The sequence below is a fragment of the Chiloscyllium punctatum genome, chromosome 46 (assembly GCF_047496795.1).
Source record: "Chiloscyllium punctatum isolate Juve2018m chromosome 46, sChiPun1.3, whole genome shotgun sequence".
Classification (NCBI taxonomy): domain Eukaryota; kingdom Metazoa; phylum Chordata; class Chondrichthyes; order Orectolobiformes; family Hemiscylliidae; genus Chiloscyllium; species Chiloscyllium punctatum.
In genome coordinates, this window is record NC_092784.1 from 62,783,208 (window position 1) to 62,810,859 (window position 27,652).

The following is a 27,652-nucleotide window of genomic DNA, read 5'->3' on the forward strand; positions in this document are numbered from 1 at the left end:
GGCCTTGAGTGAGCGATTTCAGACACATTGGTGAAGTCCTTCAAAGAGTCCAATCCCTTACCTTCTCATGGATTAAACCATACCCCATTATTGAATTTAGAAACTTGCACAAACCCAGGGTTCTTTGCAGTTTTCCAGCTGAACTGCTTTTTCCCCACTGACCTTTCTGCTTCTACAGGTGCTGACTATCATTCATTGAATGATTACGTATTCAGAATGTCCCAAAATCAGCCCGTTAGCTGAAGAATTCACTCAGTGACATTATAGGAGAGGAGTGTGTGACTTTACCTCCCTGGCCTATCCAAGACAGGTCAGGAGGAAGGCATGTCGGTTTGAGTGGGTACATCAGCACAGGTCACGGGACTACATGATCATAACATCTCAGGACTCTTGATACTTTGCCCAATAGGAAGTGATGATCCTACATAAACATACTCAGGTTCCAGTCGGAGAGTGTATCGTCATCATCATCATCAAAATCCTCATCTTCCTCAGTAGCATCTTCCTCATGCTGGAGTGTAACTGTGCGGGATTTATGAAAACGGGGTTTGATATCCTGCTCACTATCTGGAACTGCTTCATCCTCTTCTACATCACCCTATGTACAACCACAAAGAAAAGAACAAGACCAATCAACAAATCAAACAAAATTCAGAGGGTGCTGTACAGTCTTGGGGTGCTACAAATGCAGGTCAGGGTTCTACAGAAACTCCTTTGAGTTAACTTCAACTCATTCCTTACAAGGCCTGTGACTGGGTTTAGAATTGAAAGTGAGACAAACTATCTCACTGGTCAATCTTCCGCTCCAACTCAATTCATAAAGTTAATACAACTGTTCTTACCTTTAGAAGTATGATATCAATCTCAGAGTATTTCATCCCATTCACTAAGATAGGAATCAATCTAAAAAAAAGTCAAACATAAAATTGTTCATGAACGAAAGAACCCCTTTGAAAGCGCCACACATAGATGGAACACGTTATATTAGTGATAAAGCACCTTATTCACAAGGTGAATCGCTCACTTCCTGACATTGTACCCCAATATCTGTGTCATCTTGTCCACAACAGGAGAAGCAGAGGACAATTCCTACACATAAGGGGGGAAAAGTGCAAATTTGACCTGTGGTAACCTCATTACAGCACCAAACCTGAATCTGTGGAGTAGGCGGTCTACACATACAGTAAATGCAATTTACATAAAAGTTAGATTTTGAAATACATTATATTGCGCTACAGAATCAGCTAACATCTGTCGCACAGTCAGCAGAAGGGGCTTGGGAGGAACTGGAGTTTGGACATATGATTCCCAATTCGGTCTCCCACCAGGAATCATCATCATCTATATAATTGGGTGTGTTTTCAACTCATTGATGGAGACTCATCACCGATTAGTCAATAACTCCATCACTAAGGCTCAGGAACATAGACCATTACAGCACAGCCTCTCAGCCCTTGATGTTATGCCGACCTGTGAAATTAGTCTGATGCCCATCTAACCTACACTGTTCCATTCTTATCCATATGTATGTCCAATGCCCATTTAAATGCCCCGAACGTAGGCAGGTCTACTACTGTTGCAGGCAGGCTGTTCTTCTGAGTAAAGAAACCACCCCTGATATCTGTCCTAAATCTATCACCCCTCAATTTAAAGCTATGCCCCTCGTGTTAGCCATCACCATCAGAGGAAAAAGGCTCTCACTATCCAGCCCATCTAACCCTCTGATTATCTTCTATGTCTTGTACCCTGAAGGTTGCTGCACAGATAGATAGCGTGGTTAAGAAGGCATATAGTATGCTTGCCTTCACTGGACGGGGTATTGAGTATAAGAGCTGGCAAGTCATGTTAAAATTGTACAAGACATTGGTTCGGCCGCATTTAGAATACTGCGTACAGTTCTGGTCGCCACATTACCAAAAGGACGTGGATGGTGTGGAGAGGGTACAGAGAAGGTTTACGAGGATGTTGCCTGGTATGGAAGGGGCTAGCTATGAAGAGAGGTTGAGTAGGTTAGGTTTATTTTCATTTGAAAAAAGGTGATTGAGGGGGGATCTGATTGAGGTTTACAAAATCATGAAGGGTATAGACAGGGTAGATTGAGATAAGCTTTTTCCCCAGGGTGCAGGATTCAATAACGAGTGGTCACGCTTTCAAGGTGAGAGGTGAAACGTTTAAGGGGGATACACCCGGCAAGTATTTTACACAGAGGGTGGTGGGCGTCTGGAATGCGTTGCCAGCAGAGGTGATCGCGGCAGGCACGGTAGATTCATTTAAGATGTGTCTGGACAGATGCAAGAGTAGATGGGGAGCAGAGGGATACAAATGCTTAGGAATTGACCGACAGGTTTAGACAGTCGATTTGGATCGGCTCAGGCTGGAGGGCAGAAGGGCCTGTTCCTGGGCTATAAATCTTCTCTGTTCTTTGTCTCAATTAATCACCTCTCAACCTTCTTCTCTCCAATGAAAACAGCCTCACATCCCTCAGCCTTTCCTCCACACTAGGCAACATCCTAGTAAATCCCCTCTGCACCGTTTCCAAAGCTTCCACATCCTTCCCATATGCAGTGACCAGAACTGCACGCCATACTCCAGGTGCGGCCTGACCAGTGTCTTGTCCAGATGAAGCATGATCTCATTGCTTCGAAACTCAATCTCCCCACCAATAAACACCAACGCCATACGCCTTCTTAACAACCTTATCAACTTCTCAACCATCTTCAACCTCTCCCTGCAGCAGGCCACAGTCCCTGCCTGTTTCAAGAGGCCAACATCATCCCTGGCCCTAAGGTGGCTCATGCAGTATGTCTCAATGACTACCGCCCAGTGGCCCTAACCTTGGTGGTCGTGAAGTGCTTTGAAAGGCTAGTCATGGCATTAGTCAACTACAGTTGAAAAGTGTGGTGCTGGAAAAACACAGCAGGACAGGCAGCATCTGAGGAGCAGGAGAATCGACGTTTCGGGCATAAGCCCTTCTTCAGGAATGAGGCTGGTGTGCTAAGCAGGCCGAGATAAAAAGGTTTGGGGGGGGGGGGAGGGGGGGGGGGGGGGGGGGGGGGGGGGGGGGGGAGGGGCGCTGGGAATACGATAGGTGGAAGGAGGTGAGGGTGATAGGCCGGAGAGGAGAGGTCGGGAAGATGATTGCAGGTCAAGAGGGTGGTGCTGAATCCAGGGGTTGGGACTGAGACAGGTGGGGAAGGAGAAATGAGGAAGCTGGAGAAATCTACATTCATCCAGTGTGGTTGGAGGGTTCCTAGGCGGAAAATGAGGCGCTCTTCCTCCAGGCATCGTGTGGTCAAGGTGGAGGAGGCCAAGGACCTGCATGCCCTTGGCAGAGTGGGAGGGGGAGTTAAAATGTTCAGCCACAGGGTGGTTGGGTTGGTTGGTCCGGGTGTCCCAGAGGTGTTCCCTGAAACATTTAGCAAGTAGGCGGCCTGTCTCCCCAATGTACAGGAGACCACATCAGGTGCAGCGGATACAGTAAATGATGTGTGTGGAGGTGCAGGCAAATTTGCAACAGATATGGAAGGATCCATTGGGGCCTTGGAGGGAGGGGAGCTGTATCTGCTGCACCCGATGTGGCCTCCTCTACGCTGGGGAGACAGGCCGCCTACTTGCAGAACGTTTCAGGGAACACCTCTGGGACACCTGCACCAACCAACCCAACCGTCCCGTGGCTGAACACTAACTCCCCCTCCCACTCCACCAAGGACGTGCAGGTCCTTAGCCTCCTCTATTGCCAGACCCTGACCACACGACACCCGGAGGAAGAGCACCTCATCTTCCACCTAGGAACCCTCCAACCACACGGGCTGAATGTAGATTTCTCCAGCTTCCTCATTTCCCCTCCCCCCACCTTATCTCAGTCCCAACCCCTGGATTCAGCACTGCCCTCTTGAATTGCAATCATCTTCCCAACCTCTCCGCCCCCACCCCCTCTCCAGCCTATCACCCTCACCTCCTTCCACCTATCGTATTCCCAGTACCCCTCCCAACTTCTCTCTTCCCCCCCCCCCCCCCCCCCCCCCCATTTGCCTATCAGACCAACAGATCCATGTCAGATGCCATGTCACTTGCCCTTCATTCCTCCCTAGAACATCTTGACACCAAGAACAGCTATGTAAGAATCCTACTCATTGACTACAGTGCAGCCTTCAACACTATTATCCCCTTGAGACTGATTACTAAACTTAGTGATCTCGGACTGAGCCCCACTCTCTGCAACTGGATCCTCAGTTTCCTGACCCACAGGCCACAGTGAAGATTGGGGACAATATTTCATCCTCACTAACACTCAACACTGGACCCCCCAGGGGTGCGTACTCAGCCCCCTACTGTACTCACTGTGTACCCATGGCTGTGTCGCCAAATACCAGACTAAATGCCATTTACAAGTTCACTGATGACACCACCAGTCAGTTGATTCTTTGATGGCGACAAAACAGACTACAGACAGGAGGTGGAAGACCTGGAAAAATGGTGCACTAAGAACAACCTAGTGCTCAATGCCAGCAAAACCAAGGAACTCATAATTGACTTTCAGCAGGATGTTACTCACACACCCCTACACATTAACAGCACAGAGGTGGAACGAGTGGAGAGTGTCAAGCTCCTGGGAGTGGTCATCCACAACAAGCTTTCTTGGACTCTTCATGTGGACACATTGGTTACAAAGGCCCAACAATGTCTCTTCTTCCTCAGGCAGCTGAGGAAATTTGGCATGACGGCAAATACCCTTGCCAACGTTTATAGGTGCAACATCAAAAGCATTGTCTGGATGTATCATTATCATTACCTGGTATGGCAACTGTACAATTCAAGATCGGAGATGGTTACAGAGAGTGGTGAACTCAGCCCGGACAATCACAACGGCCAACCTGCCATCTATAGAATCCATCTACCAGGCCCGCTGTCAAGGAAAGGCCGGCAGCATTCTCAAAGATCCATCCCACCCTGGTAATGATTTTCTGCAACCTCTACCATCGGGGAGAAGGTGCAGAAGCCTGAACACACGCACCAGCTGGTTTTAAAACAGTTTCTACCCTACTGTTGTTAGAATATTGAATGGACTCTCAAACTCTTAACATTGCCTGGACCTGTGTTTTGGTTTTTGCCACTGTTTCCCTATTGCTACCTAACTCTGGGATCTGCCTGTATTGCTCACAAGATAAAGCTTTTCACAGTGCCTCGGTACATGTGACAATAAATTCAATAAGTAAATAAATACAGAGGGTGACAACTCTCAGGGATTTATGCACCTGGACACAGATCTCTTTGTTCATCTACACTACCATGAATTTTACCATTAGCCCAGTACTCTGCATTCCAGTTATTTCTTCCAGAGTGAATTACCTCACACTTATCAGCATTAAACCCCATTTGCCACTTCTCAGCCCTGCTCTGCACCTTATCTACATCCCTCTGTAACCCACAACATCCTTCAGCACTATCCATAACTCTGCCTACCTTAGTGTCATCCACAAATTTACTAACCCATCCCTCTCCACCCACATCCAGATCATTTATAAAAATGACAAACAGCAATGGACCCAACACAAATCCTCGTGGCATACCACTGGTAACTGAGCTCCAGGATGAAATTTCCCATCAACCACCACTGTCTTCTTTCAGCTAGCCAATTTCTAATCCAAATCACTAAATCACCTTCAATCGCGAAATTCCATATTTTGTGCAATAACCTACCGTGTGGAACCTTATCAAAAGCCTTAACGAAGTCCATATACACCACATCAACCGCTTTACCCTCATCCACCTGCTTTGTCACCTTCTCGAAGAACTCAATAAAATTAGTGAAGCACGACCTACCCTTCACAAAACCATGTTGACTATCCCTAATCAAATTATTCCTTTCCAGATGATTATAAATCCTATCTGTTATGACTGTTTCCAACACCTTAACCACAACCGAAGTAAGGCTCACTGGCCTATAATTCCCAGGGTTGTCCTGACTCCCCTTCTTAAAAAAGGGAACAACATTTGCTATCCTCCAGTCTTCTGGCACTACTCCTGTCAACAATGATGACGACATAAAGATCAAAGCCAAAGGCTCTGCAATCTCCTTCGTGCCTTCCCAGAGAATCCGAGGATAAATCCCATATAATCTTGTAGCCTGTATCACCATATTCTCACTAACATTGCCCTTTTCCAATGTGAATACTGATGAAAGATATTCATTAAGTACTTCCCCTATGTCCTCAGGTTCCACACACAACTTCCCACTACTGTCTTTGATTAGCCCTAATCTTACACTAGTTATTCTTTTATTCCTGATATACCAATAGAAGGCCTTAGGATTTTCCTTGATCCTATTCGCCTCTGGAGGGAAACTGGGCAGACTGTGGTATCTGCCTAACATTTGGTGTGCTCTGAAGGCAGTCCAAGCCCGCAGTATGATCAATTCCAGCAACTGGTCCTTACTGTATTAGATGTCCTGACAGCGCCTCCTTACAGATCGGTTGTTCAGCCAATGTCAGCCAGAACTCGCACGCTTCTAATGCCACATTTTCATCAGCATCTTGCGTCCTCTGCAGCATATACTGAGTGTGTGAGGAGATAGAACAGCAGGGAGTTAGAGAGTTCCTCAGCCTGACAGACAAAAGATCCACCAATGACCTAGAAACCACCCAGCAACCCTACACCATACCCCAGAGCCTTTCAGAGAGCCAATTGCCCCAAACTCCACAGCAATCCAGAAAGTTCATCCAACCTGTACCCCACCTCCCTCAGAAATGTTCCTGCAGCCCGGTTGGAATTGGAGCTTACTCTGATATCATCACTGGTCAGCAACTTGGACGGCTATGGTTGTAGACCAAATCTGGCTCAAGTCCATGGAGAGTGACTACACGCCTTCCCCACGGGGAGAAGGAAATTCCACCCAAACCTGGCTGTGACCTCACCCACAGGATATTCTAGACCGATGTTGGAGGATAAAATAAAAATAACATAGATGCTGAAAATCTGAAACAAATAAATCACTGGGTAGAGCTTGCTGAAGGACATGAACTCTAGCCTTAATTCAGGACAAGACATCACACCGAGCCACTGCTACACTGGTGGGTATAGCACCAGAACAGTGCTGCTTTGTTCAAGGTGCTTACTTTGTGAGAAGTTATGTCCCAGGTTCAGTGCATGGGATAGGTAACAAGGACTAGGTTTTCCTGGTGTCTTGGCCAATGTTCTTCATGAAATAAGACCATAAACACCTGGCAGTCTCCTCATTGAAGGGTTACGTCTGCTCCATCAGAGACAACACTTTTAGATCGCCTACTGATGCAGCATACTCAAAGGGTGAAAGTCAGCTGGACAGCCAGTTTGCAATGCAGAGTGAGGTCAGTCTGGGTTCAACTCCCACATTGGCTGAGGCTATCATAAAGGACTCCCTGTCTCAATCTCTCCACTTGCCTGAGTTCTTAGGTTAAAATCACCACCAATGGGTCTCTCTCTCTCGGAGCAGTCTCATGATCTGATAAGACTATGGCAATGTTACCTTTATCTTATAGAATATATTCACTCATATACATTACCACATGCCTGAACCATGTGAATACGACTTACATTGCAGTAAACACAACCTAGACACATACCTGGATTATACTATGCATGTGTGGGATAAGTCGATCTATCCGAACCTCTAGCAGCATCACCAGCGCCCGACACACGTTCTTCCTCACCTCAGAATCGTCATCTGTTGCCAGTGCAAAGAGATGCTGCAGGAAACAAGCAGGACTTTCAGCTTCAGCACTGCTTAATGGAGAGGCTTCTGTTTAAGGGACTTATCACTGTTACTGGTCACTCCCAATGGCTGGCTAGGAACGGTTTTTAGTTTAATGCTTGAAAGGGTTCAGAAAAAAATTTACAAGGATGTTGCCAGGGTTGGAGGTTTTGAGCTGTAGGGAGAGGGTGAATAGGCTGGGGCTGGGGATGGATAGGGTAAACAGACAAGATCTTTTCCCTGGGGTGAGGGAGTCCAGAACTAGAGGGTATAGGTTTAGGGTGAGAGGGGAAAGATATAAGAGAGACCTTACGGTCAACGTTTTCATGCAGAGAGTGGTGGTGCACGTATGGAATGAGCTGCCAGAGCAAGTAATGGAGGCTGATACCATTTTAAACGTTGCAATTGTATCTGGATGGGTATATGAATAGAATTTGGAGGGATATGGGCCGGATGCTGGCAAGTGGGACAAAATTAGGTTGGGATATCTGTTCAGCATGGACGAGTTGGACATCTCTAAGAATATGACTCTAAAGTGACTTCTATACAAGAAACTCACCTAGGTAGGTCATGTCAAAGTTCAGCAAGGACACTGACACAATTGGCCCCTACACAAGGACAGGGGTATCTCCACAGGGGCATCCCTAGGTTTCCCAGTGTAGTCACCATTACCATCAGTGGTAACATCACTGGACTAGTAACCCAAGGTCCCCATACTAAGAGTGAAATTTGAATTCATTTAATATTGGAAATTAAAAGCTAGTCTAACAACCACCATGGAACCAACTTGGTTTAATAACGTCCTGTGGGAAAGAATTGCACCATCTTACCTAGCCTGACCTACACGTGAATACAAACCTAGAGCAATGTGGACAACTCCCATCCACCCCTTGAAGTGGCAGAGCAAGCTTCCCAAATTCAAGAGTAATTAGGAACGGGTAGTAAATGTGGCCCTACCAGAACCACCCATCTCTCTCAAATTGTTAAAAATAATCACAGCTCCTTCTGTCATCACAAGGACTGAAAGCCGAAGAGACAGCTGTGACGCACGTGCGCCTTCTTTAACATTCAAATAAAACAATTGAACTATGACCCCAGTAAAATGTAGCTTCCTTTTAATGACAGCCATGTTTAGAATACATTTCATGAAAGTAAACTTTTGCAACATCCTAATATTTCACAGTTCTCAGTCGTGTCATCAAATTACAGCATTTTGATCTGACCACAGTAGAGTAGCATATTGCTTCAGTAGTATTCTGACCAAACAGATTTCCTTCTGATTCTAGGCCAAGTACCTTAAGACACCTTCGATCAGAAAGCCAAAGCACTACTCAACTCCTCAATCGGGCATTTCAACTCGACATAAAACGATTTCATGTACAAGGATCTCAGGGAACAAAGTGTGCACTTTGAGGCCCCACTACCTATGCCATTGGGCATATATAGAGTCAGCTCGGTTTATACATACTTTCAGCTGGATTCTCTCGATAGCAACCACGAGAAAGATCCTGAACTGCCTCCAATCAATCCAGTATTTGGTTTTCAGCATCTGCAGTCATTGTTTTTACCTTGCTGGTACTTCTGCCCAGGCTAGAAAGAGAGCTGTTGGCATATATATTTGAAGAAGTAACAAAGAGGATTGATGAGGGCAGACCAGTGGACGTGATCTGTACAGAGGGGTGACCTTATAGAAGTTTATAAAATCATGAGGGACATGGATAGGCAAATAGACAAAGTAGTTTCCCTGGGGCGGGGGAGTCCAGAACTGGAGGGCATAGGTTTAGGGTGAGAGGGGAAAGATTTAAAAAGGAGCCTAAGGGGCAACATTTTGACACAGAGGGTGGTGCGTGTATGGAATGAGCTCTCAGAGCAAGTGGTGGAGGCTGGTACAATTGTAACATTTAAAAAAGCATCTGGATGAATAGAGAAGACTTAGAGGGATTTGGGCCAAATGCTGGCAAATGGGACAAAGTTAGTTTAGGATATCTGGTCAGCATAGACCACAGGGTCTGTTCCCATGCTGTACATCTCTAGGACTCTATATGACTGAGACAATAGTTCTTATCTATTACACAAATATTCTACCTCAATGAAGGTATCGACATTTTCCATCAGTGCCTGAGCCCTTCCGATGATGAACTGATTCACACAAGCGATTGCGTGGGACCTAGGAGGAAAAAGAGGTACAGGTATGAATTGTGACCATACGCTGTTCCAGGTCATTTCCTCTTCGCCACAGTTCAGGAACAGGATGCAACAAACTCGTACCTGATTTTAGGACTACAGTGTTTGAAAAACTGCAGGAACTTGGGAATCATGATGTTGAGGGGTCTATTCAGGGCATCACTATCCAGCATCTCTGATGAATCCTCACAAATCTTCTGTAAAGCTCCAAAGGCTCCCTCACAAGTATTATAGTCCTCAGAATTGAGTAGGTTACAGAGTTGAGGCAGGAGCTCTGGCCAAGCTTGGAGCTCTCCCTTTGAGGCAATGGTAGTAATCAAAATACCTGCAGAAACCAGACTATAAAAGGTCAGGCACATACCTGCATTTTAACAGAGCAATGATTCTGGCAAGGATCACACATACGATGACCTGGGTGTGTGAAAGACAGGTCGGGGAGAGAAACAAATGCTGATCAGAGCACTCAAACCCACAAATGCATTCCAGATCAACGATCGCTAATTCTGAATCCTAAAACATGACTGAATTTGAAGGAAAGCACTTGGATTCCTAGACATGGGCAGATATACAACATGCAACCAACTGAGTCAAATCTGTCTACTGCTTCAATAGGTACATGCAATGATTAAAGTGCTACACATACATCTGTATCTTATTTGCCTGTAGCTCTCCATTGGGACTCCATTAGAACTAAGAACCTGCAGCAAATTGCAGCCCTCAATAGTGAAGACTGTACAGATGGAATCAGTGTGACAGTATAACTACAACACACTATTATAAAAGCGCTCACAATGCAGAAGTATAGCCCATGACTTCTGAAGAAACTACTGAACTTCAGAATTAAACTTAACCACAAAACATTCTGACTGCAAGAGGACACAGTCTGAGGATATATTGCCAGGCACGTTCTTTTAAGGGTGGGGGAGGGTCTAAGACTTGTGCCTCATTTATTGAGACCAAGTTAAAGTTAGAGCAATTGCTAAAACTTGAACACTGTCAGAAATTCTCATTTGCTTGACAAGCAGTTATTCACAGGAAGAAAGCACTGTGCAAGATAAGAAGGAACTTTGCGGATGGTTACAACTGTTGAGAGATATACTATCATTTACGCGGAAGTTCTCAACTTAAACTCAAGCTCGGCTCTAATTAAGAATTCAACTTAATCAAATTATCAATAAAGTAAAAGCTTACTGTATACTTGCTGCTTACAGTTACTATTGGCACAGTCCATTCTGCATATACCAAAAGGGGCTATATGAATGCAACCACCAGGATTTGCAGACATATCTGATGTTTGGCAGATATTTCAAGTCAAACGGTGTGGCGCTGGAAAAGCACAGCCAGTCAGGCAGCATCTGAGGAGCAGGAGAATCGACATTTCAGGCATCAGCCCTTCATCAGGAATTTCTGATGCTCCTCGGATGCTGCCTGACCAGTTGTGCTTTTCCAGGGCCACACTCTGACTCTGATCTCCACCATCTGCAGACCTCACTTTCCCCTAGTGATGTTGAGTCAGTGTTCATTTCAACAAGACTTTGCATTGCAAAGCAGTATAAGCAAAGTTTAAATTGTAGATCTCCATACTGCAGCCACTTTTAACAGATTAATAAATGAGAGAAAGGGAGGGAGGTAGGTAGGTAGGTAGATAGATAATGGCATTGCTCATTTCAGTATTTTTGAACTGGATGTTAAGCTGCCATTGCTTTCTATACTTCATTTGAAAGCTGTTCAGGAAGCATTATTCCTATTGTAGGCTGCATTAGTTATATATTAATCAGACAGAAATGCTTCAATACCAAGGGGTGACTTTTACTTGAACAATGCATCTCAACAAACAGGAGTCACTTGTATATGGATGAAGTGTTAAAATTGGTAAACTTCAAAGCAAACATTAAAATGGATAAGGCACTCAACAAGTTTCCTCAAGGTAGACTATTTAGCAAGATTAGATCACATGGAATACAGGGAGAACTAGCTTGAGGGTGGGTGGTGGAGGGCTGCTTTTCACACTGGAGATCTGTGACCAGTGGTGTGCCACAATGATCGGTGCTGGGTCCACTGCTTTTCATTGTTTATATAAATGATGTGGATAGGAACATATTAGGTATAGTTAGTAAGTTTGCAGATGACACCAAATTTGGAAGCGTGGTGGACAGCAAAGAAGGTTACCTCAGATCACAATGGGAATCTTGATCAAATGGGCCAATGGGCTGAGGAGTACCAGATGGAGTTTAATTTTGATAAATGTGACGGGCTGCATTTTGGAAAAGCAAATCAGAGCAGGACTCGTACACTTAATGGTAAGGGGAGTGTTGCTGAACAAAGAGACCTTAGAGTGCAGGTTCACAGTTCCTTGAAAGTGGAGTCGCGGATAGATAGGATATTGAAGATGGTGTTTGGTATGCTTTCCTTTATTGGTCACTGCATCGAGTATGGGAGTTGGGAGGTCATGTTGCGGCTGTACGTTAGTTAGGCCACTTTTGGAATACTATGGGCAATTCTGGCCTCCCTGCAATAGGAAGGATGTTTTGAAACTTGAAAGGGTTCAGTAAAAGATTTACAGGAACATTGCCAGAGTTGGAGGCTTTGAGCACTTGGGAGATGCTGAACAGGTTGGGGCTGTTTTCCCTGGAGGGTCGGAGGCTGAGGGGTGACCTTACCGAAGTTTATATAGTCATGAGGGGCAAGGATAGGATAAATAGACAATGTATTTTCCCTGGGGTGAGGGAGTCCAGAACTCGAAGGCATAGGTTTAGGGTGAGAGGGGAAATATATAAAAGAGACCCAAGAAGCAACTTTTTCATGCAGAGGGTGGTACGTGTATGGAATGAGCTGCCAGAGGATGTGGTAGAGGCTGGTACAATTACAACATTTAAAAGGCATCTGGATGGTTATGTGAATAGGAAGGGTTTAGAGGGAAATGGACCAAGTGCTGGCAAATGGGACTAGATTAATTGAGGCTATCTGGTCAGCATGGACGAGTCAGAGCAAAGGGTCTATTTGCGTGCTGTACGTCTCTATGACTCTGTGCCTGTGAGCTTTATATCACTCATCACTTCAGGGGTTTCTACTGGTCAGACTGTTTCATGCCAGGCTTTGAGCCAAAATTGCAATCTAACCTTTTGTGAGGATTTAACCTGCCAATTTTTCCCTTCAAATCGAATGAAATAGGACTCTTGGCCCTTTAAGCCTGCTCTGTCATTCAGTGAGATCACGGGTGATCCAAGTATCTGATCTTAACTTCAACTCTACGCTCTTAAGATTTCTGCCCACGGCCTGATAACATTAAATCTGTCTACTGCAAGTACAGTTACCAGTGTTCCAGACCAAGTCTTTATAATGCTCTGTATAACTGAAGTATTCCCTTGCATTCAATTCCCCTTACAAAAAACAGAAAGCTACAGTATTAGCTTTCCTAATTATTTGCTGGACCTGCATACTAACTTTTGCAACTCATGCATTAGAACACCAAAATCTTTGCTGACTTCTTACCATGTACAGGACTTCTATTTTTATGCCAACATGTACAATTTCACGTCGTTCCACATTTAAACCATTTGCCAGATCTTTGTCCACACATTTAACTTATCCATATCCCCTTGTAGGCTCCTTGTGCCTGCTTCACAACTCACTAGTCAATTTAACTACTGTATGTATAGTCCTTGCAATTTATATGAATTATTTTGAAAAGAGTTGAGGCCCCACGACTGACACATCACTCGTGAAATCCTATCAGTCAGAAAAAGACCCATTTATTTGTTCTCTGATGTTAGCTAGTCAATCTTCCACCACACCAACACGTTACCACCTACACTATGAGCTTCTAATTTACACAATAACTTTTGTGGCACTTTATCAAATGCCACAATAAGTACAATAAGTACACTGATTCACTTTTACCACTATGCAAGTTCTTGTTCAAATAATTCCAATTAAGTTAAACATGACTTTCCTTTGACAAAACCATATTGGCCCTGCCTTGAAATTATCCAAGTGGCCTGTTATAACATCCTTAATAAAAGCTTCAACATTTCCCTGATGACAGATCTTAAGCCAATTTGGCATGCTGTTTTTTTTTGCTTCTCTCCTTTTGAATGAGAGTTATATTAATTTTCCAACCTAAAGGAGCCTTCCCTGTACGCAATGTGTTTTCAAAAATTACAATCAACTATCTCACTAGCTTAAATATACAAGAGGTCTAAACTAATTTAAACAAAAAAAAAAATCGCTGAAGAAAATCAGCACGTCTGGCAGTATCGACTAAGTGAGAGATAAAAAAAAAAGAGTTCAGTGACCCTTCTTCAGAACCCTTACCTCACTTACAACTTCTTTTAACACACCAAGATGAAATAAGGTGTTAGGAACTTGTCAACTTGTTGTTTTAACATTTTACTCCATATTACCTGCTGGCAATTGTAATTTTCCTGTGGTTCATCCTCCCTTTCAACTCCTATTATTTTTAGAATCTTAGAATCCTTATACAGTGTGGAAGCAGGCCATTCAGCCCATTGAGTCCACAGTGATCCTCTGAAGACCATCTCTCCCAGACCCACCCCTGCAACCTATAACCCTGCATTTCCCATGACTAATCCACCTAACCTGCACATCCTTGGACTGCAGAAGGATGCCAGAGCACCCGCACAGACACAGGAAAAGCATACAAACTCCATAAAGACAGACAGTCACCAGAGGGTTGAATCAAACCTGGGTCCCTGGCACTGTAAGGCAGCAGTGCTGACCACTAAGCCACTGTACCACATTGTCCTTGGTGAATGTTAATGCAAACTCTCTGTTCAAATTGTTCCATCTCTTTACTTTTTAGTGTTTTCTTAAAGCATCTGAAGAAACTTTTCCTGTCTGCTTTTATATCTTTGGCTAACTTACTCTCATTGTATTTATCCCCCTCAATCTTCTAGTAACTTGTTTTTGTTTTTTATTCTATCTCCTAACCGATCTTTGGACCTGTCACTCATCTTTGCACAGTATGACGTTTCTTTGTATTGCATACTGACTTTGTCAACCCATTCCAACTTGCCAGCTCACTTTCACTAGCTGTGCTTTCATGCCCTTAACTGCCCTCATTTTAACTCAAAACCGTTTTGTACCCACACATCTCTCCCTTAAACCGAATGTAAATTCGATCATATTACAGTCACTGCTATTCAGGGCGTCTTCACTCTGAGGTCAGCATTTATTGCCATCTCTCTGTCCAAACCCAGGTCTACAACAATCTGCTCTCTTGGTCGGCATCATCATACTGGTTTAAGAAATGGTCCCAAAGATATTCAATTAACTCATCCAGACCATTTTTATCTTTTTTCCCCTCCAGTCTACATAGATAAATAATTGCTGCACCCTTTGGATAAACCAGTATTTGTTTTACTTGATACTCTGTCCTACTGATTGGGGGAACCACACAGCTCCTACATCTGGGCTTCGTGAAATTAGGTCTTCCCTCTTTACTCTGTTATTATCACCTTGAATTAACAGAGGCACTCCTCCACTGTTTCCTGGTTGTCCTAAATGCCATGTACCCTTCAATATTCAGGTCACCCTGCAGCCACATTTCAGTAACAGTCAATAGATCATAGTTATCTCAATTTTTCCTCCTGGCTCATCTTTTATTTCACATGTTATATGAATTTAAAATAACCTTTAAATTTTGCTCTTATGTTTGAACTCTAGTTTCATCTGATCCACTCTTAGATCTGTATTCTCTATCCCTTCCTGTTAAAGTCTTAGCATATTTAACAGTAATTCCTTCCTCTTGCCCACCTCCCCCCTCCCCACCTCACCCATCCCAGTTCACCACAACTTCCCAAATTTAGGACATTGTCCCCACTATCTAGTTTTAAACCTGCTCTACTTCACAAGACCACCAATCCCAGTACAGTTGGAGTGTAGATCATTCCAATGGTGTAGTTCACTTTCCCAAGGATTGGTGTCAGTGTCCCACAGGTCAGAGGAAATGTCTGCCACATCTTTGTTCTTTTGTTTGACATTTGGGCTTAACTGACAAAGCTCATGTATTGCCCATCTCCAATTGCCCCTGAGCTGAGTGGCTTGCTGGGAGTGGAATCAATTGTAGTCCAGGCCAGAGGAGGATGGCAAATTTCCTTCCTAAAGGCCACTTTTACAGTAATCTAAAACACAGTTACAAACCCAGATTTATTATTTGAATTCAAATGCCACCAGCTGCCATGATGCATTTTGAACCCTGTCCCCAGAGCAGAAGCCTGGATCTGTGGTTTACTAGTGAGGTAGCATCAGCACTCTTCCATATTTCCTATAAATAGCTAAAGGAAACATCTAATTGTGTTCTCACAATGTGTAGATAAAATGTTCACTACACCAGCAGTTGCCACTCATGCTGGATACTGCAGACCATCAGGATTCAACAGCAGAGAGAGAGAGAGAGAGAGACAGGACAGAACCAGGCAGGCACACCATACCCTCTAACAGAGTGGCCTTAAACACAATCGTTCAAAACTTTGCAAACAGGCCATGGTCAGAACACAAGAGAGAACTTCGTATTTGACTATACAGGTTGTGGTGTTAAGCAGAAGTTTCTCAATCAACTCCTGGCAGAACATCAGATCCCAGAAAGCAGTGATTCAGAGAAGCCAGTGTCTGGTTAGTTCAATTACCTATGGTTGCTCTGATCAGTGGAGAGGCATCCCCAATGTTATTCAAACACTCCTGCTTGATAAAGTCAGCAACACCCTGTGGGAAACTCTGGTAGTGAGCCTTGACATTGTTCTTCAGAATGAGGCCACTGAGGGACCGGGTTGGTTCATCTAAAAAGGAAAACAACACAACGTTACTGGAATGATCCCATGTCATCAATACCATCGTAATAAGCGGCGCACTCAGAGGGCTGTTACTAGTTAAAAGCAACACTAGCATGTTACATTGGGTACAGGCACAGCATTTGGCTTTTCGGCCCATCCAATCAACAGTGTGCCTTTGGAAACACCATCAGGCAGTAATGTTGGGAGGGCAGTAAAGTGGCTCAGTGGTTAGCACTGTCGCCTCACAGCACCAGGATCCCAGGTTCAATTCCAGCCTTGGACAACTGTGTGGAGTTTGTACATTCAATGCCTGCCTGGGTTTCCTCCCACAATGCAAAGATGTGCAGGTTAGGTGAATTGGCCATGCTAAATTGCCCATGGTGCTCAGGGATGGGTATGTTAGGTGCATTAGCCAGGGGGAAATATAGGGTAGGGGAATGGGTCTGGGTGGGTTACCCTTTGGCCCAACAAGTCCACGCCAACCTCCAAAGGGCCTGTTTCCACACTGTAGGGAATCTAATCCACAGTGTAAATGGTTACAGAGGGCAGGCAGCATCCACCTTGTACCCTGGCATAGACTGGCTGAATCATTGTTTTACCAGGAGGTTGGCAAAGTGGAAATAGGTATGTCTTTTTAATGAAGTAAGGAATTTAAAATGAACAGCACCTTCAGATTTCAGTCTGGTCAGGACGAAGATCAGGTAGTTATTGAAGTCTGGATACTGATTCAGCTGCTCCAATTTCTGGAAGTGAAGCTCAGGATAAAGCAACATAATACTGAAATTCTCACCCAACAAACTAAAAGATGTGATAACACAAACAAAAGCAACTAAACTCAATCATTATCCATTTCCTGCACTAGAAGAGACAGAAGATAGCGAGCAAGATCAAATCCATACAGCTACAGATGGCTGACACTGCAGGCAAATTCTGAATGGGGAAAATTTCCCACAAACGCCCATGGCACAAGAGCTGACTTCTCTTCCCAATATCCAAAGTCTCCACTAAAAATGTGCATCAAGTACTAGACAGTACCACAGTAATTGCCCAATGAGTATTCAACATCATCCGTCAAATGTTTAACCATCATTCAGAAGCTCAAAGGCAGCAAGCATGACCAAAGAGGGAGTTGAAATTAAGTGAAAATTAGGACTATACAGATAGCTGAACAGTTTGAATCTTTGAACAGACAGGATACTTGTTGCACTGCACGCTGTGTTGCAGTGTCTGGTGACTGAGAGTCTTTGAGCAGCTGAAGAACTTGCTGAAGACCCTGCTCATCAGGCTGCCACTCCATCACGAATATTCCTGCAAAGAGAAGCAAGTTACTGAAAGACCGTCACAAGAAATGAGGATGGGCTAATTCACCTGACCAGTCAGCCACAACGCAGACACCTCACCAACACTTTCACCTTTTGCAAAAATCACCCCACTATCCCTGCATCATGCCACATTGCCTACATTCCCCTTTCTCCTCCCCCTGAATGCCTCATTCCAATCTCTGAAACAGAGACACTAGCAGCACAACAGATCTTTACAAAAGGATGAGTGTTTCCTGTTGCGCTGAGTGGGATTAGATCGAGCAGCCTCAGCCAATATTGAGAAACTGCAGCCACTTGACCCCAAGAGCCCTCAGCCACCCCTTCCATAACATTGCATTCAGACCCATGGGGCATCACAAAGGCTGTACTGCCCTTTACCAAGCACCAGAATATCTGCTCGTTAAGCAAGGTTTGGTGAACACCAGCATCACGATCAGAAAATGCTGACCGTGAGCTCTCAAAGCCCAGAATCTGGTGATTTGAAGCACAGCCACAATTGCCCAGATCAACAGCACAGTGTTCAGCAGGAGATACCAATCATTACAGCACACTCCCCTGAGATGTGGAAGGGTCACACACAGATTTCCTGCCTCATGTAACTGGGTTTTATACAGAAGGGTTTATCCCCACGAGGTTAACTCCTTATCCCGGGAGGAGGGGGGTAAAGAGGCCCCGGGTACATGGTTTAATAGAGTGTGGGTGGTAATTGTAACACCACACCGTCCCCAATGTCCCCCCGGGGGGGCAGCTACTGTGGGAGCAGGCCCCGCTCCGGGAATGGAGCCCGGGGCCTAAGGCCTGTACTCGGGCCCCATCAGCGCGGCTTGAGCACAGCGCAGGCCGCAGCCTCGGGCTCGGGCTGGCAGAGGATCGGGATGGGATGCACTGCCCCCCCCCCGGGGGACTCGGGCCCTCCTCCATCCAGGCCCGGCGCCGCTCACTCACTCACCGGCCGCAGGCCAAAGCCCCGGCGTCCTCTGACAGTCCCTCCCCACAATGGGCTGCTCGCTGCCGCCGCCGCCGCCGCCGCCTTGACCCCGCCCCCTCCCGCAGACTCCGCCCCCTTCCCCCCGCGCGCGCGCGCGCACAGCGACCGATCGGTGCCAACCCTCACGTCACCCGGTGCCGGGCTCCCGCTCTGTCCGCCCCCTGGTACCGGGTGTCGTGGTCCCGCTCGATTCCCGTTGCTCGTGTCCCGCTTTGTCCGCCGCCGCCCCCCCCCCGGTATCGGGGTCCCACTCTGTCCCTCCCTCCCTTCCCCCGTGTCTGATATCGCGGTTCGGCCCGGTGCCCGGTGCCCGGTGCCCGGTATCACGGTACCGCTCTCCCCCTCCCCCAGTACCCGGTGTCAGCTCCCGCGGTGCCCGGCTCCGGGTTTAAATTCTCTCTGACCTATCGGAGTTGCTGCTCTCCTCACGTGATCAGGGCCCGCTTTTACCCGGCGGGCTCTGCGCCCTGGACCATGGTGCCACGCGGGAGGTGAGTCGTCTCCCTTGGCCAGTGGTTACCATGGAGACGGGGCCTACTCTTGGGCCCCTAATTGAGAGAGAGAGAGAGCAGCAGGTAGGTGGGTGGGTGGGTAGGTGGGCTCACACTGATAACCGCTGCAGATCGGGGTGAGGTGGAGATGATTAGAGCCAATACCCACCTTTCATCATGCACTGGGACAATGTGTTTAAAATAACAACAATTACTTAGTCCATCAAGGGGACTAACCTTTCCAATGGACAGGCTCAGGACTGATTCCAGCCCTCGTCTACACCCACCAGTTGTGTTGTGTTTTCCCTGAATTTGTCATAGCTTCATATTCTGTCCCAGATCAAATTTAAACCCATCTCACAAATGATGAAGAGTCTGGAGGAAGTAAATGATAACCCATTAATCCATTGTCAATTGTTGGAAAATCCCATCTGGTTCACTAATGACCATCAGTGAAAAAAAAGCCATCCTTACCTGGTCTTGGGACAATATGCGGGTCCAGACCCACAGCTAATGTGGTTGACTCTTAACTGCCCTCTGGGCAATTAGGGACAGGCAATAAATTCATACCTAGCCAGTGATGCCCTTGTCCTGTGAATTACTCGAAGCTGTACACCTAGGTGAATAAATCAACAATCCAAGTACTCAAACTGAACAACAAAAGAAAAAAGGCAACATAAGAGAAATATCCTTTATAGTATAAGTGATTATGATTTGCAATACAGCCTGAAATTATAGCGGAAGTAAATTCAATCACAGCTTCCAGAACAGAATTGGCTAGAAGAGAAAATGATTTGCAGGGCTCCGGGGGCAAAGCAGGGCAGTAGGATTATTAGTGTTGTTCTGTAGACAGCCATCATGGACAGGAGTAGCTGAATGGTTTCTTGTGCTGTAATGCAAGTTTTGAGAAGATTGAGCAGGTTGAGGTTCTGGATGTAGGTTTGCTCGCTGAGCTGGAAGGTTCATTTTCAAACATTTCATCACCATACTAGGTAGCATCATCAGTGAGCCTCTGGATGAAGCACTGGTGGCATAGCCCACTTTCTATTTATGTGTTTAGGTTTCTTTGTGTTGGTGATGTCATTTCCTGTTCTTTTTCTCAGGGGGCTGTAGATGGAATCCAAGTCAATTTGTTTGTTGAAGGAGTTCCAGTTGGAATGCCATGCTTCTAGGGATTCCCGTGCGTGTCTCTATTTTGCTTGTCCCAGTCAAAGTGGTGCCCTTCCTCATCTGTATGTAAGGATACTAATGAGAGTGGGTCATGTCTTTTTATGGCTAGTTGATGTTCATGGATCCTGGTGGCTAGTTTTCTGCCTAAGTCATTTCATAGGTGGTATTCTTTTGGATGGCATTGGTTTCCTATTTTCAGGCCAGTTTTAGCGTATTGCATCCATTGGTGTTAGGAGTTTTGAGAAGATTTGTAGCTCAGGTTGAGCTTCTGGATATAGGTTTGCTTGCTGAGCTGGAAGGTTCATTTTCAAAAAAACTTCAGAAATCTGGAGAAATAAATAAGACTGACTTCCAAAAATTGAAAACAGATGGATCCAACACACCACCACCTACGGATTACCCAAAATTCACCTCCTCAGACCCATAGTCTCACAACCTGGAATATCAACTTACAGATTGGCCAAGGAACTACACCAAAGACTAAAACACTTAGTAGAAGGCTCACATCACTCCATCCAAGAATTCCTGAAGACCAAAGACACCAAGATAGAAGAGGATGAAATAATGGTCTCCTTTGATGTAACAGCCCTGGTCACATCCATCAATATCAACCTGGCCAAGGAAACGCTGACAACATTGTTAGAAGAACCAAAGACACATACACCAAACACCACTAACTTCATCAGCAAGGACAATATCGTCAAGCTAGTGTACCTATGCCTTACCAGCCACTTCATCATCAATAACAAAACCTACAGACAAATCAACAGAACATCCATGGGATCTCCGTTATCAGGGTTCTTAGCAGAGGCAGTAATGCAGAGGCTTGAACAAACAGCTCTGCCAACCATCCAACCCAAACTTTGGGTCCGCTACATGGATGACACCTTTGTCATCATGAAACAAAACAAATTAGAGGAAACCTTCAAGACCATCAATAATACCCTGACTGGCATAAAATTCACCAAAGAGGAAAATCACAACAAACTGCCATTCCTAGATGTTACAGTACAATGAACATCCAATGGGAAACTTCAAACCAGCGTCTACAGGAAAACAACACATACGGACCAAATATTAAACTACAGAAGCAATCTTCCCAACACCCACAAACGAAGCTGCATTAGAACATTATTTCAATGAGTCACCACACATGACAGCACAGAGGAACTACACAGAGCTGAGGAAAATCACCTATACAGCCTGTTCAAAAAGAACAATACCCAATGAACACAGTCTGCCAATTTCTCAGCAACAAATCCTAACAAGCAAACAAAACACATCCAGAAACCCTAGCCACTCACCCCTACATCAAAGACATCTTGGAAATGATTGCCAGACTACTCAGACCCCTTGGCATCATGGTAGCCCACAAACCCACCAACACATTAAAACAGCAGCTAATGAACTTGAAAGACCCAATGCAGACAACAAGCAAAACTAATGTCATTACAAGAACTGTAACAAACACTACATTGGACAAATAGGCAGAAAACTAGCCACCAGGATACATGAACGTCAACTAGCCACAAAAAGACATGACCCTCTCTCACTAGTTTCCTTACATACAGATGAGGAAGGACACCACTCCAACTGGGACAACACATTCATCCTCGGACAAGCGAGACAGAGACACGCACGGGAATCCCTAGAAGCATGGCATTCCAACTGGAACTCTTATCAACAAACACATTGACTAGGATCCCATTTACCACTCCCTGAGAAAAGGAACAGGAAATGACGTCACCAACCCAAGGAAGCCTAAACACATAAATAGAAAGTGGGATATGCCACCAGTGCTTCATCCAGAGACTCACTGATGATATTAACTAGTATGGTGACAAAACATCTGAAAACAAACCTTCCAGCACAGCAAGCAAACCTACACCCTGTGTTGTAATGATTCTGCAATTCTATTTCTTGGCTGCCTTACTATCCCAATTTATTAGTCATAATGGAACCTGGACAGCAAAAGATTGCTTGTTGCTTCTCATGTTGAGGCATGTTGGTGGTAAAGTAGGTGATCGTAGTGTCACCATGGGCTTTACACAATCAGAATTTCATCTCGTTAAAAGTATGATTTTCAAGGTTACAAAAAATCTAGTTTATCCTCAACTACTTGTCTTGGCAAAGGATGGCATTGATGATAATGGAATGCATTTGTGATGAGGACTAAGAAAATTACATTTTTTTCTCATTGTTGCCTCTTTGGGTCATTTAGAGCCATGAATTCATACAGCATGGGTCTCTCCTGATAATATCTGGTGTCTCTCAGTCTCAGGGTGACATTCAGTAATATCTGTCAGTCGCAGTGAGTTATCTGCTGTATCTCACTCACTGGATAATGCCTGGTGTCTCTTGATCTCTCTCAAGATGATATCTTATAATCCATAGAATAGAATTGAATTCCTCCAGTGTGGAAACAGGCTACTTAGCCCAACCAGTCCACACCAAGCCTGTGAAGAGCATCCCTCCCAGATCCATCACCCTGCATTTCCAATGGCTAACACACCTAACGTACACATCCCTGAACATTATGGGTAATTTAGCATGGTCAATCTACGTGCACATCTTTGGACTGTGGGAGGAAATCAGAGCACCCAGCAGGAACCCTCACAAACTTGGGGAGAATGTGCAAACTCCACACAGATAGTTGCCTGAAGGTTGAATCGAACTCAGGTCCCTGGTGCTGTTAGGCAGCAGTGCTGACCACTGTGCCACTCCATGGCACAGTGCTTGGTCCTACTGAGGGATGGGTTGCAGTCCCTAATCATTTCATGGTGGACTTAAAATCTTTTAAGTATATTGCATTCATTTCTAAACGTTTTTGAGAAAAGCAAATGAACATCATCCCTCCAGGTATGACCACCTGGAAACAAGCTGTAATGAAGGAGCACTGAGATGGAGGGCAGGAGGAATTAATTTCTGCCAAGGGATGAAGGCTTCAGTGGATGGCTGCCGTGGCAATTGAAACCAACAGATAACGTTTGCATTTCTATAGCACCTTTCACAGGACTGTCCCACGTGTTTTACAGATGGTGAAGTACCTTTGAAGTCTAGTCACTGCTGTAAGGTAGGAAACACAGCAGTTCATTTTCACACAGTAAACTCCCACAAATAGCAATGATGATATTTTATGTCAGTTGAGGGATGAATGTTAGCTATGATTTCAGGGGGAACTTCTCTGCTCTTCTTCAAAATAGACATTAAAGTTCTTTGACACTGTCTGAGAGAGTAGACAGGATACCATTTCTCTCTCTCTGTGTGTGTGTGTGTGTGTGTGTGTGTGTAGTTTTGTTTTTGTGTGTGCATAGCATTGTTTTTGTTTGTGTGCATATTCTGTTTGTGTATCTGTGTGAGTAATTCAATTTGTGTCTGCATGTGTAGCTTTGTCTGTATGTGCATGCCTAATGTGTGTAGCACTTTTTATCATGTGTAGCATTGTTTTTGTCTAACTTTTTTAAAAAAGTAAACAAAATGGTAGATTCAGAGGACTTCTAAGAGAGAAAAGCCTGCAGTTTTGAACAAGCAACAACAGGCTTGACGACACAAAGTTAGCACAATAATACATCAACAATAAATGTACAGTTTATTAACCCAGATTAACACACTCAATAAACAAATAAACATGGACAATAGAGTGATTAAACACCCCCCCCCCCACACATCAAATTGCAAGTTTGATCAAGACAGACCTGATAGATTGCTCAGTTATGGCAGACATTGGTATATGTCAAATCTCATTAAATGTCACAAGGGGTGACAATTCTTCACTTTTTGCTGATCTATCTTTGAAATTTCCTCTTGAGAACTGCTCCATCATGTACTGCCTCATTAATTGAACGAGTTTTAATTAATTGCCCTCCTTTCTTGGATATTCACTCCCCACTGAACTCTGAAAATGCTTTCCTGTACTTGTTCACATGCATAATTCCAGCTCTTTACAGTCACCTGGCCTAGCCTAGCTTAGCCGGAGCCCCCCACAGCTCTCAGGACATCCCTCTGCCCTCACATGACAAAATTTCTGTACAGGAAAGAGATGAATATGTTATCTCTGACAGTCCCCCTCCCATCCTCTGACTCAACTGTAACTTTTGAACTCCCCTTTTTGATCCCAAATTATCCTGAGTGATCTTTTGAAAACCTCACAATAGGCCCCTCCATTATTGTTGGGTAGAATTGAAAATTGCTACCTATTAACTTTTGGAACTGTTCCATGAATGTTACCAATTATAGATTGCCGGCATGCTCAGCACAACTAGAGGATTTAATGGCATTGTGCAACTGTACAGACTGTTGTGTGCACAAATAGCCCATATAAGTGCAGCGCCTGTGCCTGAAGTAAGAGCCTACCACCAGGAAGCTTCCCGTTATTTGATTATGAAATATTTGATTATGAAATAGACACTGCCAAATGTTTCTTGAAACCTCAGAGTCTACATTAACCTGTTATTGTCATATTACCAGTTTAAGAAAATGACTTCTTCATCTTTTTATAATTTCATTTTAAGATCTTTACTATTGGGTAAAATGCAGTTCTTAAAAATATTGAAACTGATGTTCATAAGACATTCAGGGCCTTGGAAATATTGGATAGCTACCAATCCCAATGTTGGAAAACAGAACGGGCAATGGAGAATAGAGAGCTACAGGCTTCCAGCCTGAACAGGAGACAGCTCCTGATGACTTCACCAAAGTAAGGAAAGTGCATGGAACGGGACAATAATTTTGGAACACTTTCTTTGAAGTATTCGATGAGTAAAACCAAGAGATGGAGGTTTAGCTTCAGAATGTTCTATGTCAAAATGACCAGATAAGATTTCTCAGTCAGGTCTAAACCTGAAATTATGTAAGAAAAGTTTCAATGCTGCAGGAGGACAACATGGATTTCATAGAACCCTGAGTTTAATCACAGAATTGTGATAGCACATTTGGTCTATTGATGAGTCCATTGGTTTCCTTTGTTGCCTTTCTCATCAGACTTGCTACACTTGTGACTTCAGAGGGCTGAGGCTAGCTGCAATGCAGGTTACTTTGAATAACATGTCGAGATTGTCTGGTGTTCCATCCTCAGAGCAGGAGAATCAACGTTTCGAACATAAGCTCTTCTTCAGGAATGGGGGGGTGGGGGGGAAGGTAGCGAGGAATGCGATAGATAGAAGAAGGTGAGAGGGTGATGGTCATAGGTCGGAGTTCGGGGTGGAGCAGAGAAGTGGGAAGGAAGATAGACAGGTGGGACAGTTTCCTCGTCTCCCCTCCCCCACCTCATCCCAGATCCAACCCTCCACCGCCTGCTTGAACAGTCCTACCTGACCATTTTCCTTCCAACCTATCTGCTCCACCCTCCACTCCAACCTATTATCATTATCCCTTCACCTTCATCTAACTATCACAAACCTAGCTACCTCCTCCCAGCCCCACCCCCACCCCCATCCCATTTATCTGACCGGCTGTACTTTTCCAGCAGCATACGTTTTGACTGATATCCAGCATCTGCAGTCCTCACTTTCTCCTGCTGAAGTTTAATGATCGTCCTCAGTTCCCATCCACACCTTCCTGTCTGCTAACTGCCATTCGTTATTAAGCACATCTGCTTCTGATGGCAAGAAGTGTTTCTCGTAACCAGTTGAGGTGAGGGGTTTCACCATTAATGTTGTGCTGGTTTCTGGCTCTTGCACAAGTTTCTTCTCCAAACAAGTAGAGGCCTCTGGAGGTGCAGAATGACAACTCATCCAGTAAGAATCTTCTGAGCTGCTGGGTCTGATGTCTTCTGCCAGAGTGGAATTGTTGCTTGTTGTGAATGGAACCTCAGCCTTGATGTCAGTTTCAATCTCTTCCAACTCCTCAATTACTGGCTCCGCTGGTACCTCACGATAGCTCGGAGGGTAATCATACTGAGAATAGATAATCAAGAATGATCAGTACTTCAAGTCAACGTTGGTTTCTCTTCTATGTCAAAAAATATAACTTATTCCATATATTTCACAAAACTGCATTTTGAAGCTGTTTAAGTTTCAGTGTGGGGTTCAGGGATGGGGTTTAGACTTGGGAATCCAAGTTGAGAGTCCAGGGTGGGGCTGTAGCATGAGGGTACAGGGGCGTAGGAAAGATTCTATAAGGATAGTAAATATGTTGTAGATTTCAAATCCTTAGAATCAAAAGCGTTTTGGCGTCACAATATCAGAAATAATAGTTGATGCTTTCTAAGTTTGTGCTTCCCTATTATCAAGCGTGTGTTTTCTTGAAAGTGCTCTATATTCATCTCTTGAAGGTGGAGGCTCCCACTGAAACACAGGCTGCAAGTGTACATGTCACACTACACGTTACCCATTCTCCCATAGAACCAAACATTACACCTTGTTCTGTTTGCAGTCTAAGTTGGTTCTACATAGTGTCAAACAGGCAAAAATCAGGCCTGATTGACCAATAGCAGTTGATACACTTGATTCTCCAATCGAAGTTCAATTACTCATCACCAGGTATACAGCTGGATTGATCTACAACAAGAACATCAAAAACTTGTATTTCTATAGCACTTTAAATGTCATTGCTGGAGTGTTATCAAGAGATAATCTGAGAGTGAGCCACAAAAGGCCATATTAGTGCAGCTAACCAAAAACTTAATTCAACAGATCGGATTTAAGAAATATTTTATAAGGTTAGTAAAGGAGAATTGGAGAGGATTGTGGATAAAACTCTGGAGCTCAGGACTGAAATGTGCTCACCAGTTGTGGACTAATTAGAATCAGAAATCTGCAAGAGAAATTTAAAAAGTGCTGAGATGCGGGGAGGGTTATAAAGCTGCAGGAGGTAATGGGCACAGGGAGAAGGATGGCCATGGCAGAATTTGCACATGTGGATGAGAATTTTAAAATCACTGCATTGCCTGACTGGAAGTCAGTGTAGATCAACAGGCTTGGGGTAAATGGAATGGCATGTTAGGATACAACTGTCATTTGGTGCAGATTCATCAAAAT

General features: G+C 44.6%; 2 protein-coding genes and 1 long non-coding RNA gene across 4 annotated transcripts in view; 1 reads left to right on the forward strand and 2 right to left on the reverse strand.

The window, feature by feature from the left end:
* LOC140468223 (transportin-2) overlaps window positions 1–19,460 on the reverse strand; it is a 35,183-nt gene extending 15,723 nt beyond the window's left edge. Inside the window, exons 1-10 of one of the 2 annotated variants that reach the window (XM_072564482.1) lie at window positions 19,369–19,460; window positions 17,903–18,012; window positions 17,372–17,447; window positions 16,561–16,710; window positions 9,998–10,238; window positions 9,815–9,896; window positions 7,602–7,724; window positions 6,436–6,554; window positions 843–903; window positions 436–598 (exon numbers count right to left, since the gene is read on the reverse strand). In XM_072564482.1, the coding sequence (XP_072420583.1) occupies window positions 436–598; window positions 843–903; window positions 6,436–6,554; window positions 7,602–7,724; window positions 9,815–9,896; window positions 9,998–10,238; window positions 16,561–16,710; window positions 17,372–17,447; window positions 17,903–18,001 (1,114 nt within the window). In that variant the 5' untranslated portion in view covers window positions 18,002–18,012; window positions 19,369–19,460. Of the gene's footprint in view, window positions 1–435; window positions 599–842; window positions 904–6,435; window positions 6,555–7,601; window positions 7,725–9,814; window positions 9,897–9,997; window positions 10,239–16,560; window positions 16,711–17,371; window positions 17,448–17,902; window positions 18,013–18,975; window positions 19,063–19,368 lie in introns of those variants that run through there. The other variant, XM_072564481.1, reaches the window with a different exon arrangement.
* A 4,178-nt stretch (window positions 19,461–23,638) lies between these two features.
* Window positions 23,639–27,652, forward strand: part of LOC140468225 (uncharacterized) — a 17,180-nt gene continuing 13,166 nt past the window's right edge. The window contains exon 1 of the long non-coding RNA XR_011955620.1: window positions 23,639–23,748. This is a non-coding gene — a long non-coding RNA (uncharacterized lncRNA). The remainder of the gene's footprint in view (window positions 23,749–27,652) is intronic.
* Window positions 26,118–27,652, reverse strand: part of LOC140468224 (interleukin-12 receptor subunit beta-2-like) — an 84,621-nt gene continuing 83,086 nt past the window's right edge. The window contains exon 15 of the mRNA XM_072564483.1: window positions 26,118–26,569. Coding sequence (XP_072420584.1) covers window positions 26,198–26,569 — 372 coding nt within the window. The 3' untranslated portion in view covers window positions 26,118–26,197. The remainder of the gene's footprint in view (window positions 26,570–27,652) is intronic.